Below are 13,911 nucleotides of genomic sequence, written 5' to 3' on the forward strand. Positions count from 1 at the left end.
GTAATATCTTTCCACTAAATCATTTTTAGAACTTGAATATTAGCATCAGGAATAGAACTTTAAATTAATAGAGTTTTATCTCCTGAAGTTTTTAAAATAGCTTTAAGATTTAAATTAGTTTATAATGTTCAATAATAAATACGGTAAACTATGAGAAGATGTTTGCTACCTTCTTCCATATCATACCCAGATGCTAAAATATTTAACATCAAAGCTTTAAGAATGTTAGCATCATCCAAAGCAAGAGTTAAATTGAGGAAACAATCAAAATGGACAAGACCACAATACAGAGAAGATTGAATCATACCAAGGATGATGGTTTCAAATTTCTTGAACCTAGCATCACGCAAACAAAAAAGTATCGAAGCATTGATGCCTTTCTTTGTGAGAGGTTTAATAACAACATGAACATAACCAATATGCAGAAATTTGTAACATTTTACTAGAAAATTTTGAATCGATCTTCTGTTAAACAGGCAACATTTCTCATGGGTTTTAGAAATAGCATGTTTGTTCAATAGTTTTAACATTGAATTCAATCTTAAAAGTAGATCGAACCCAACTGATTTTGTAAATGGATTTAGCATCAATCTTTGAAATACTCCATTTATTAAAATCAATATTATCAATTTCTTCAATAGAAAAGTCCTCATTAATGATATCAGAGGGCATATTAGATTTAGAACTAATAGACGAATTAGATCTAAACATTTTATTTATCATGAAATTAATCAAAACTAAATTTAACACTCACTAATCCTATCGTCACTATATCCCTGTTGCATTTCGTAACACATCCTGAGGTCAACCATCTACCCACTCATATCCTAAATGCTTTTCCTAGCAAAAAAGGTCTTCCAGACATGGTCCTTGGGCTTCTTTACAACTGGGGTGGGGCCAACAGAAACAAGAATTAAATAAGATGAAGAAAGTATGAAGTAAAGGATGTGGGACAATACAATAGATAAGATGAACAAATATAAATCACCTACCAAAAGCCAGATTTGGCTCTGATACCAAATGGGGCAGAAGTAGGGCAGGGTGTCCCTCTCTGCCAAAGGAAAATATATAGCATAAATCTTCCACCTTACCAAAAATATTGGTCCATGGTTGGTCATCTATTAATATACAAGGCACGAACAATGCCTATGACCCTACAATTTGTGATTAAATAAGATTTTATGACTTAACTTTTGATGTTCTTCTTCTTGCATTTACAAAAAGAAAGAGAAATAGAAAGAGTAAGATAAGGGTCGAGGCCAACGAATATACTTTCCAGAACACAGCCCCATCTGAGTTGTTAAACATGCTCCCCCACCTCTCCTGCAAGTTACAATATAACTAAATCAATCTACAAAATAAGCATTCCTCTTCACCATGAACTCATCTTAACATTACCAGAGACATAAGGTAATCCGATCCAGTATCTGCAGCTAATGATACAAAAAGCAACGATACGTAAACAGAGCATACCAATCAACCAAACAACAATTTCTCTGAGAGGATAATACAGTTAATTATTATTTAACATCAACATAATAACAATTGTGTATTACTACCTTTTTGTTTTTTCCTAAGAATACTACCTCAAGATGATAATTAAGAGCAAACAGATATATAGAGATGAAGGCATGCGCATATGTGTGGTTTGGATTCTAGAATATTATAAAAATCTATAAAACGGTCTGAGCAACTATGATCGCTGTTCCTTCCCAGTATAGAAGAGTATTAACTCGGCCAAGAAACAGAGAAGTCTCAGAACCCAACTCAGCTGATGGCAATAAGCTTGACAACTGGAACTATTTACCAATTATTGGGTGACTTCAACAAGGACAGCAGAACACTTCCAAACATGGATGCCAAGAAGACTTGCAATAAACTTTTTCACCTCAAAATTACTATTTCTATTTCAGTTTCCACGATGAATTTAGCAGAATCAAATTGAAAATGCGTGTAATTTGACAGTTCAAAGCGTATCCAAAAGGAAAAAAAATGCAGTTCCACTGATATTAGAGACTCAAAATTATTGCCAAAAAAGAGATATAGATGCCATAATATGGAATAATACCCTACCAATCAGAACATCAAAGGTCATAAGTGAATTCCCGGACAGAGGCTTACTATAGCAAAAAGCTTCTCCATTGTATGTTTGTGCCGCTTTTCAAAAATGTCTTGAGCATACTTGTAGAGCTCCAAATCAAGTCTGTTAAGTGATCTTATCTGCTCGAGAATCACTCCAGGAACCTGAAGACGTCCCTGTAAAATTTGAAGATAAAAAAGTTAGCAATAGAAAAGGACAGAAAAATTTAAAACCCAGCGATTGTTAGTAACAGAAACTCCCAGATGTACTGAAAAAAAAAAAAAAAAGTAAATTAGTCTATCAGAAGGCAGGGATGATGCAGGTGGTACCCTTGAGGCCAGGAGATTACGTATTAGAACTTTGATCAGAAGTTGAGAAATGCGTGTGTGTATTTTAAATCCTTCAAGACATGCAATAGAAAATAAGTACAATAGTATGGGTATATCTAACCGTATTGTGTTTATGTATGTATATTTAAAGCAATCAAATCCAAAAATGGAAGAATGAACCCAAATGAAAGAATGAAAGATTCATATTTCAAAATTTAACAACTTGTCCAGTTAAAGACCACAAATTTACAATTAGTTGTTGGCTTACAAGAAAAGAAATATTCCTTCTAATTGTTGAGAAAAATTCATTCTAATTGTTTGGAAACAGAAACTAATCTAGCATGGCAGCACATGGGGAAAAAGTAAAAAAAAAAAAAAGGGAACATACTTTGATGTAAAGTCCCAGTGGAAAGCCCATACCACATGACCTATACTTCAAAAGGACTAGTCAATTATACAATTGGAATCCCATTGAAACATTATAAAGAGCAAAAACTTTTTATTCTTAATCAATGTGGGATCTCATACACCACATACTTTTACACATCATATGGGGTATCACAATCTCCCCCACTTAAAATCCCGAATTCTTCGTCGGGCCCATCCTTCATAGGTGACACGGCTCAAGTCCTACATCTTTAGTTGGGATAGGCTTTGATACTATTTGTAACGCCCCAATAGAAGGCCCAAACCACATGACCTATACTACAAAAGGATTAGTCAATGATACAATTGGAGCCCCATTGGAACATTATAAAGAGCAAAAACTTCTTCCCAAGCAATTTGGGATCCCATACACCACTTACTTTTACACATCATATGGGGTATCACAGTTGATGCTAAATGCAGCAGTACATCAAGCACTGCCGAGTCAACAAATAGACATATATACCTCTTTTGAAAAGTTTGCAGGGGAAATTCTCTTCAGAGAAGCAGTGCGTCGGTGTGCTTGCTCCTTTCTTAAACTGGAGATGCAGACTTCATAAGCTTCCATGAGTCTGTCCACCGTCATCTAAGAGGTGGGGAAAATCTAAGTACATGAGTAAATGAATTACATCTTGATTTGTGCACAGGATGCAAAGTCACTTACATTTTGTTTCGTTGCTTCATCATTTTCAGTTGAAGTCACCTGACCTGCATTGTGGTCAAAGCTGCTATTCTGTATGCAAGCAAAATGTAGTAAGGAACGTATTATACTTGAAATCTAAGCAACAAACATTTTATTAACTAAAAAGCAAGTTGCTAACCTGATGGTCATCATTTTCAAGCTCAGAATTTGAGAATGAAGAGCTCTGTTCTGCAGCACAAGAAGATAAACCTGACTAGTGCCACAGATAATCATCTAAATCTACATATCTAATAAGATTACAAAGGAGATGTATGCCATCCAAAGTTTACCAAAACACAATATATTAAATTCGGACATTTATTCAAACTTAACTATAACACGAGATAACAGCCACGTTTTTTAGTTTCTTATAACAAAAAGAAATTCAATAACAGCCACATCTTTCTTCTTATGCTTATAAAAAAAAAAAAAATATTGAACTTCTAAATAGACTGCGCACTGACATGTAAAGCAATCCTCAATGGGTTCAAGGTTGATCTGGATGTTTTTAAAAAGAATAACACTAATGGTGCCAGCTTTTTATTCTCCAATTTTCTTTTGAATTCAGCAGGCTTTTCAAATTAGGACTGATGCTCACCTGATTGGTGTAAAAGCCTGCTAGAGGTTCAAAATGAATGTGATTTATCATGTAGACACAAGAACTACCATAATTATACTCTTCAAAGTTAAGACTGAATCTATCGCATTGTGCTAATCTGGAAGTGTTGGAACCCCATAGAAATTCTTTACATTTGAACTAAAGAAGACTAAAAGCATTTATTAATACCATCCAGAATTCTATAAACAAACAAACTTCAGACTACAAATTCAGGAATACAGATGCAATGGTTTTACCATGTCGAGTCCAATAACATACAGAAATTGTTATCTATACCATGTTAGAGCACCTGGATCATCCATTTCAACTTTTAGATGGAGAGATCCAACTTTTTACTAAAAATTCAAATCATGGTCCAAAGCCAATCAACGTGGGACTCTAGCAATCCCCATGAGCGAAATCCTCAGCAAGATCCAAAAACAACTCCAGAGTTAAACATTCCACTAGAAAATGAGCTCCAAGAGTTCTAATGGTTAGCAAACATTGAATGAATATATTTTTTATCACAGAAGAAGAGAGGAAAACTAAACTCAAGAATAACACTGGCATTAAAAGCAGCATATAGACAGAAGAACGGATCATTTGGTGCACACAATCAGCCTTCTTGGGAAGCAGCAACAGGATGGAGAGGTTCTTGTGACAAAAACTATGGATTTCAAAACAATATCTTGAGAGAGAAACAAGTTTGCGAATGTATTTACTCCACCAGTAAACAAACTGTGAAACTGCTATTTGACTGTTTGAATTTGCTACTACAAGAAAAAAACATAAGTTTATTTTGCCACTGACTTACCTGATTTGTTGTTAGCTACATTCTCCATACTCATGTTTGATGCTCCCCACTGGGAAATCACCTGCGCACCAACCACATTGGCAAACATTGTTGCAGATTCTTTGTGTTCCTCAGTAAGCCCAACATATAACATATCATCTAACCTCTTCTGCAAGATTTACAAGTATCTACCATGATATGCAACTATAAGGAAAAATCAATATCAGAGAAACAATATTAGGACTTGATATTATTGACAACTTAGGATATGCCTCACCTTTGCAACTTGAAGCACATGTTCACCAAGAATCTCATGCTTCTGTACACAATGGCGCACCTCGTGCGATTCCTCTAGATATGAGTTATTTGTCAATCCTGCAACCTGTTAATTAAACATAAATATCATATACCTGATGAATTAGAGCCACAAGGGAACCAGGCAGCCCAAATTTAGTGCTTCCGATGATTTGTTTTTGGCTCAAATCTGTATGACACTACCACACACAGATACAGAGATGCTTGGCCCCATGAGTGCACAGAAGTAAAAAAACACACTACTTCCTTTCATATTCAGAAACCTCATTTTCTTACATATATTATGAAAAAATATCCCAGAATAGATTTTATTCTTCTGGTCACTAAAAAAGAAGTCAATGTAGCTAATAAGACAATAGGCTTAAATACCTGAAATGTGGCCCCATTGTGAACAATATCAAGTGCTATAGGGCTGTTGATGTATTCATGTAATGGCATAACAATCTCCTCCATGTCATATGAACCATTGCTCTGCATGTCATCTGAACCCCTTCGTCTTCTAGCATCTCTCTATCCCAAATAATAAAAAAGCACAATACTCAACAAGAAGAAATACTGCAGCGATTCAAGTATTGCAAGAACAATAATTAATTGACACCACGCAACAGTCCAAGTAACAACATGCTTCTGATCATATTGAACCACAGCAGACAATGTCTGTATGTTTGATCAATGGATTACACAAAAGAGGCTCACAGCAGGGCTGCACCCCCAGTGCGCGGGGGTAGGGGGTGGGTGGGTGGGTGGGGGGAGAGTCATCATGGGCGAGTAACATCAAAATGAACATCAGTGTATAAGGGAAACTCAACAAAGTTTTTCCTTAACAATTTTACTTTTCCATTAATATTAATACATGAGCAAGGAGTCAAGGATTCACCAAGAGTTAGGGCTGTAAATGAACCAGTCTTCTCGATAGTCCGCTCGGTACTTGCTCGATTAAACTCGAATCGAACTCGACTTGTGAAAAAAAAGCTTGCTCGTGAAAGTAGATACCCGCTCAATTTGTAAACGACACATACCCGACAAATCTCGACTCGACTAGGCTAAGGCTCGTTAAGGCCCGCTTATTTATGCTCGAGTCGACTCATTAGCTCAACTCGATTAAGACTCATTCATAGATTGATAAATATATACATACACCTATGCATACATATATATATGTATTAGCTAATAATATAAGCATACCACTTTTATAATTAAATATATAATATGTAATCTAATTACTTATGTCTATATAGTGAATATACTTCATAGGTATATTTTATAATTTGTATAATAATTAGTCGATAAAATTTAATAATTTCATATACTAGTATGTGGAAACCATATATGAAATAGATATATGTTATCATATTAAGTGTAAGTATTAATAATATATGTAGGCATATAATATTGTTATTTTGGATAAATATTAACTAGTTAGATATTAATTATTTATAAATTTTTTAAAATTTTATAATCCAATAGAGGTTCTATTTGTTAGTGGTATAAATTCAATATTAAATCTTTTATTTTTTTTGTTTAATTTATTAATTATTAAATCTTATTCAAAAAATTAAAAAATAAACAATTCGAGCTCGAGCTTGAGCTCGAACAAAGAATAAAAAAAAATCTCGAGCTCGGGCTCAAGCCAAAGACCAGCTCGGCTCGATTACAGCCCTACCAAGGGTTGTTTTGCAATATCCTATTCATATAACTTGGAGCAACAAACATTTTTTTTAATAAGTAAGAAGATATTTTATTGATATAGAAATAGGCATAGCCCAAGTAAACATGAAGTATACATGTGATTACACCTAATTAGGAACTAGAAATGGTTACATGGAAATCATGAAAGTTGAGACCCTTAAAATCTATAACAATGGCCCACATAAATAAAGTCTTCCAAAAAAAACTCTTAAACTCTTCCAAGGAGCGCTCTTGATCCTCAGAATTTTGGTCATTCCTTTCACTCCAAATGCACCATATTAGACAAATGGGAACCATCTTCCACACAGCTGCAATCTGTGGTATCCCTATGATCCCTCTCCAACTAGCTAGTAGGTTAACCACCCACCCCGGCATAACCCATGTTAATCCCACTTTGCTGAAAAAGTAATTCCATGAGGCCCTTGTAGACTCACAATGTAGATGCAAATGTTCCACGGTTTCACCGCTATTTTTGCACATACAGTGCTAGTCAACAAGGATAAGCCCACGTTTCCTTAGATTGTCAATGGTCAGAATCTTCCCTAAGGATGCAGTTCAAAAAAAAAAAAAAACCAGCCTTAAGAGGTGCTTTGCTCCTCCAAATGCTCTTCCAAGGAAAGTGATTACTAGCTTGAGTAGTGAGAACCTCATAGAAGGAGCGTACAAAAAATCTTCCTTTCCTGGAAGGCGACAAAACCAACTTATCCACCACTATATCAACAGGTCCAATGGTGTAGAAAAAGTTAAAAGAACTCAACAAAGACACCCACCTCCCAATCATGTGCCTCCCTAATGAACCTGACATTCCACTGTTGTGAGCCATTAGTAATTTCGCTCAAGTCAGCCACCAAAGCATCTTGTTCCCTTGCAATTCTAAAATAGAGGGATAGGCATCCTTAAGAGCTGTATCTCCAACCTAAACATCATGCCAAAAATTGATTCAATTACCATCCCCTAAACACAGCCTAGTGTGGTTAGAGAAAGACTGCCAACCTCTCCTAATATGCTTACATAACCCCACTCCACATGCCCCCCTAACTTCATAAGAGCACCAACCCCTCCTTATACTCCTGTACTTAGTATCAATCACCACCTTCCATAATGCTTCCCTCTCATAATCATATCTCCAAAACCCTTTCCCAAGGGGAGCCTTATTGAAGACCCTCAAATTGCAAACCCCCCAACCTGTCACCCCTCATTGGAGAGCACACCTTGTCACAACCAAGTGAAGCTTAAACTTGTCTCCAAGTCCACTCCATAGAAAATCTCGTTGGAGCTTCTCAATTCGTAAGGCGACACTAGCTGGGAGAGGAAATAATGATAAGAAATATGTGGGAAGGTTTGAGAGGGTACACTTTATTAAGGAAATCTGACCCCCTTTAGACAAATACAACATTTTCCACCCAACCAGCCTTCACGCTATCTTCTCTAACACCTCATCCCAAATAGTCTTGGCTTTGAATGGTGGAGCCATAGACATTGTCTTACTTTGAGAGCACTTTTTGCAAATTTGATCCTCTAGATTTTGAATAATGGCTTACATTTAACTTAAATGTCCATGATACATGCATCACTGGGGGCTCAACAATTCATACTCACATTGCTAGACATTTTCTTGAACTTATCTAGTTATATACTCATAACAGGCCAATAGATACACCACTGATAAACAGCAAACACCTTAAATTCCTCATCGGACAAGCTTGTTGTCAAAACCTAGTACTTACAACTGAAACTTGCATGCTCTAAGGCTACGTTTGGATAGTGAGGTGATCTCAGATGATTTGTGAATAGTAGTGAAAAAGTGGTGAAAAAATCATGATAAAATATTAAATAGTAATGAATAGTAGTAAAAAGTAGGTGAAAAGTAAAGATAAAATATTGAATAGTAGGATCACTCCACTACCCAAGCACAGCATAAATCATGATGTCCACAAGTAAGTTGACAAATGCTTTTTCCATAAAAAAAAAAAGAGCTGGCATTTTCTTTTGAGGCAACAAAATCTGTTCCCAATACTGTTACAAAGTAAATGAACAAAAGAAAAAGCCTTAATCGGAAATGAGTTCTATGACACCAAGAATTAATGCAGACTGTATACTTCTCTCTAAAAAAGCCGTTGAGCAGACCACCTACCCCTCACAGCTAGCCCAAAATATCTAGAAGTAAAGACTGTATAATATCAGCAAAATGCTCAAATGCAAATGGAAATTTAGCCCCAGGGTCTGTTAATGACTAGTGTTAAGCAGACATCTAAAAGGAAGGTAGAGTACAATATTTTTATGAAGATTAAGCTAGTTGGTGCTGCATCGGAATAGAGAGTGGGGGGAATCTGTTGACCAACTTTTACTCCATTTTGAGGTTGCCAAAGCCCTATGGAACAACTTCTTCGGTAGTGTTGTGTTGTCTTGGGTAAATGCCTAGAAGGATAGTAGACCTCTTTGCCATCTAGAGATGGCAATATGAAGTCTTCAAATTGTAGCAGTGTGGAAGATGGCTCCTATTTGCTTAGTGTGGTGTATTTGAAAGGAAAGAATTGATAAAAGTTTTGACGACCTCATGTGGCAATGGATGAACTTAAAACCTTCTTCAATACTTTATTTCTTTGGATACCTGCTATAACTTTTAATGGGTTGGAGTCTTCATGATTTCCTTGTATTGTTTTGAATATCTAATTAGGTGTTTCTCTTTATTCCGTATACTCGGACTAAGATTTTGCGTTATTCAATACAAATTTTGGATTACCTATATAAAAAAGACTTTTATGAAAACTACTAGATAAAAAACCATAAGATTTAATCAAGTGTAGTCATCTTACTCTAATCAATTAAAAATTAAATGGAAGGTTTCTTTTTATAAGTAGGGAGTAAATGGAAGTACTAAATCGAAATAAAGAAGATAAAAGTAAAGAGTAATACGAAATTAAGAGAGATGCCCTGCAGTAGTTATAATAGGAAATAAGAAACAATATATATATATATATATATATATATAAACTCACCCTAGCAAAGAGGTCTTCTCTCATCCATGGAACCAAATATTTCCATGGCCATATATCCAGTGTACTAACTCCTCTCATCTTAGAACGCAAGCGCCCAGCCATTTGTGTGGCAGATGTTAAGTTTGGATGCAGCAAAAATCTAGCTCCCACCTCAATTGAAAATTCATAAGTACTGAAAACACGTTCAACTGGATTCCTAAGTATCGTCACCACAGAAGTTCTATGACTGGGAAGTTTGGACATCATACTATAGTCATCATGAGTAACCAACAACCTGCACTTTGTCTTGCTGCACAAAATACAAAGTAATACCAATTTCTAAGCAAAATAGTTAGTGGTATAAAACAAGACTATAGTTTAGAAAAACTCTACTCATAATCCTCACACCACACACTACACATAATTTTTTAATTTTTAATTTTTTTCTCTTACCAAATGTGTGTTGTATGGATGATGAGTAGAAGAACTCAATTAGTTGAGGAAGAATAAAACAAAAAAAAAAAAAAAAAAATAAGTATGGTGTGTGGGGATGATAAGTAGCAAAGCTCTTTATGTTATAGCTGTTTGAGCAGCTTGTGTCAAGCTTCTATGTTTTCATTCCCCAATATTTAGCTAGAACATTTGTTGACTAGATTTTGACCTGGTGAAAGCACTTAAGCAATGTAAATTTTATTAGTTTGAAAGGGTGTTGCCCAATACACAGGAAGTATACGTGAGATATCACCTAACCAGAAATCCTGTCCACATAATGATCCATCAAGTAGCTAAAAGAATGAAAGTCCTGTCCAAATAATCTTATTGAAATTTGGTATAGTTTTTTTTTTATCGGTAAACAAATTTTTATTGATCAAAAGAGCACACAAGAGCCCAAGTATATGGGACATACAAGAGCAATGCCTAAGCATGCTAGTTTAGCGATTGAAATTTGGTAGGGTAATAAAATATTTTTTAATGTCTAAAGACTCCTTGCCTATTAATACTCTTCTTCAATGTGGCTTGACAAAAAATACACATTAGAGAAAAATAGTTAATTGTTGGACTAAAGTCACAAAGCGATTGCCTTTTCCCTGCACCGAGTCCCCACCACCTTTCTGCAAGGTTTAGTAAATAGAAAGAACCATTGTCCACAATTTTTTTAATTTTTTTTTATAGATAAAAAGGAAGAACCATCCTCCACAATTAACACTCTAATTCCAAAAATCATTGTAGCCTGTATACCTATCCACCCTAGCTCATCAATCAAGTCCATATAACTATTATAGCTTATATTATCAAATACAACTAACAGAAATTATCTGCCATTATAGTTGCACAACTGGATTGAAAAAAGACTAAATATTAAGATTAAGAGCAGCTTGACAAGCAACAAATTTCCAGCGTTTATAGGAATTAAAAAAAGAAGAAAGAAGAAAGAAAGGTAGGTACCTCGGATCAAACCGCAGCTTATCATAAGAACGGGGGCATTCCAGAGATTTAGAGTACAGCCTTCTCAAGAAGCTGCAGATATAAAATATATCCAAAAGCAGAAATTAATATGCTGTCAAAAAGCTAGAGGCCAACCTTTAGCCTTAGGCGAGTGTACTATCCGAAATTAATTACCAATGGAAATATGTTCTGCCTCCGGTTCTGGGGACATGGAGAAAAAAGAGTAAATCTCGCAATGTGTGCTTGTCTTCATTGACTTCTGGATCAAGGGAAGAAACTGCCCACTTTTTTACCACCCTTTCACAATGCCCAAAATTATCCTTGATAGGAGAAGCATTTGCGAGTATTGAAGCTGGGAAATGCTAGGAAAATCAGTTACAAACCAGCAGAAAGCGATAGCCAAGTGTAAAATAAAAACTTTGAAAAAAGTAAAAAGGGAGAAAAAGCTTTTTGTAATCTCCTGCTTATTAAAAAATAAAAGCGAAAAGCCTGTAAATAGAAAATTTCACAATTCACTTGTTGGGTAGTTTCATCGTCAAACTATATCCACAAATTCACTACTTTTGTACTAAATTTATTACAAAAGTAATTACAACTTGATAAGTCGGACATGCGAAAAAGGAAAGGAAATAAACCAAAAAAGAAAAAAAACACTTTTTGGTATAAATAAGAGGTATAATAACCAGTGAGAATGAGATAAGAAGCAAAAGGTTAAAAAGAGAAGGAACATGGGAATCGAATTCTGGCTACAGACCGAAGCCCAGAAGCGTCAGCAACAGTGAGAATCGTAGAGTATGATCCATCAACCTCATCCTACTCCAACCACTTGCAACCAAGAAACTAAATCCACAACGACCACAAAAAACAAAGGATAAAATGTTAAAATGTAATTATAAATGAAAAGTTTGCATAAAAGAAAAACAACAATAACGTGAAGAGTTGATAAGACGAAAAACACTCTATACAACTATTCGTTAAATTATTTTCCTTCCAGACAAGAACAGTCGCGTAGTTTATTACAAAAAGTAATCAAAATAAGCAAAAAGATGTCTAAAAACTTTTAATACAACACCGACCAGAAATTTCTGAGCTTATGAACCAGGAATGGGAAAAGCTGAGCATCCATTAATATAGGAGTGCACAAAATGCAGGAAAATCAGTTACCCTAACAAAACCAAACGACAACAACAGAACCGAAATTCAAACATGTCGACTCGCGGAACCGAGACAAGCATTAATCGCCAAAAAGAAAAAGGGAGAGAACAGAATTAGCATGGGCCAACCTGTACCGGTTTTCCGGATCTTGTGCTCATAAATCCTCCGAACTATGCCGGGGCTCAAATGGACAGCCGTCGCGATCAATGGAGCCCATCTGAACCCCCATCACCCCGACCCTTTCGACGGTTCCCGAGTTCCTTTCTCAAGAGCTTTTTCTCGCCCGCCAGACGGAGGGTTTGCTCGGCCTGGCCTTTCTCTATGAGGAACAGTCGTTTTTAGAAGTGCGGTATTGGAAGACCTGGCTTTGACTATGGTGAAGAATCTGCGCCATTAACATCAGAGGAGATTGTCACGACCAAAAGGTGTGCTGCGGTAGGCACGGAGACGGGGCTAATGGATGGTCCCTACCCCTGCTCGACGTATTTGACAAGGTCAAAATGGTAAAAGTGAGGTTATACAAAGGCAAAAGAACGGCCTCCTTCGAGTCCTTCCCGTTTGCTACAATGATTCTACGTTTTGAAAGAAGAAAATAGCGGTAAAATGATTCTACGTTTTTATATAATCGTTTTGGAAGATAAAATCTAGCTAAAAAAAATTTATTTATTTATAGTACCTTTCACTATTTTTTTTTTAAATAAGTGCGCAAGAATTGCACGTCCTAAACTTATATATCATGATTCATTACCCAGGGATGATCATATAAATTTAAGATTATTTTTAATAAAAGAATAATTACATTGATTTATTACAAAATGTGCTGTAAAAAACACTTTTTTAGTGTATCATTATCTTAAACTTACGTGATTTTTATCACATTATGTATATTGACTCCATTAATTAGTGAATAAAATATTCCCTTTTTAAATAAATCAATTTAAATTTCGATCAATTTTTTTCTAAGTAACTAACGACATAACTCATTCCTTTTAACTCATTTGGAGCATAGCTTTCAAGACTTATGGACTTTCCTCAACTCATAGTTGATTATATAGTCATAATTTTATGAGTTGGAGTCGTCTTCTCTATCTCGTACTTAGGCCCTTTTACATGGAGAAAGACACGTCCCTCAGGTATCCTCTTTCAAGAAAATCTCTCTCAAATCACTTACCACTAACCACAGGAAGAGTCAAGCCTTTCCTTTCCCTCTAACCTTCTTCTTTCATTTCTTTATGTCCATACCATTTTCTACCATTTTCCTTATTTATTTGTTAGTCTTTTAAGTTTTTCCTCTAGAGCAAGGAGATGGTTAGATCTACTACCTTTTAGAATCTAAGTTGGTTTGGATAGTGAGATGAGATGAGATAGTTTTAGATTAAAGTTAAAAGTTGAATAAAATATTGTCAGAATATTATTATTG

The 13,911-nt window shown here is 35.5% G+C and overlaps 1 protein-coding gene across 4 annotated transcripts; it reads right to left on the bottom strand.

The window, feature by feature from the left end:
• Positions 1-1,069: 1,069 nt before the first annotated feature.
• LOC121241500 (protein-tyrosine sulfotransferase-like) lies at positions 1,070-13,079 on the bottom strand. Of its 4 annotated transcripts, XM_041139286.1 has the most exons (14): positions 12,620-13,030; positions 12,091-12,161; positions 11,511-11,688; positions 11,337-11,408; positions 9,912-10,200; positions 5,593-5,733; positions 5,186-5,290; positions 5,073-5,096; positions 4,930-4,990; positions 3,657-3,706; positions 3,500-3,568; positions 3,302-3,421; positions 2,122-2,256; positions 1,070-1,323 (listed from the first exon to the last, which is right to left on the bottom strand). In XM_041139286.1, exons 2-14 carry the CDS (start codon positions 12,146-12,148, stop codon positions 1,180-1,182), a joined length of 1,446 nt encoding a protein of 481 aa, XP_040995220.1. In that variant the 5' UTR covers positions 12,149-12,161; positions 12,620-13,030; the 3' UTR covers positions 1,070-1,179. The 4 variants fall into 4 exon arrangements, with proteins under 4 accessions (XP_040995220.1, XP_040995219.1, XP_040995221.1 ...); XM_041139285.1 differs by having other exon boundaries at positions 4,930-5,077; positions 12,620-13,079; XM_041139287.1 differs by lacking the exon at positions 5,073-5,096.
• Between the last annotated feature and the right edge of the window lie 832 nt (positions 13,080-13,911).

This window comes from Juglans microcarpa x Juglans regia, chromosome 7S (assembly GCF_004785595.1).
Source record: "Juglans microcarpa x Juglans regia isolate MS1-56 chromosome 7S, Jm3101_v1.0, whole genome shotgun sequence".
In the NCBI taxonomy this organism is placed as follows: Eukaryota; Viridiplantae; Streptophyta; class Magnoliopsida; order Fagales; family Juglandaceae; genus Juglans; species Juglans microcarpa x Juglans regia.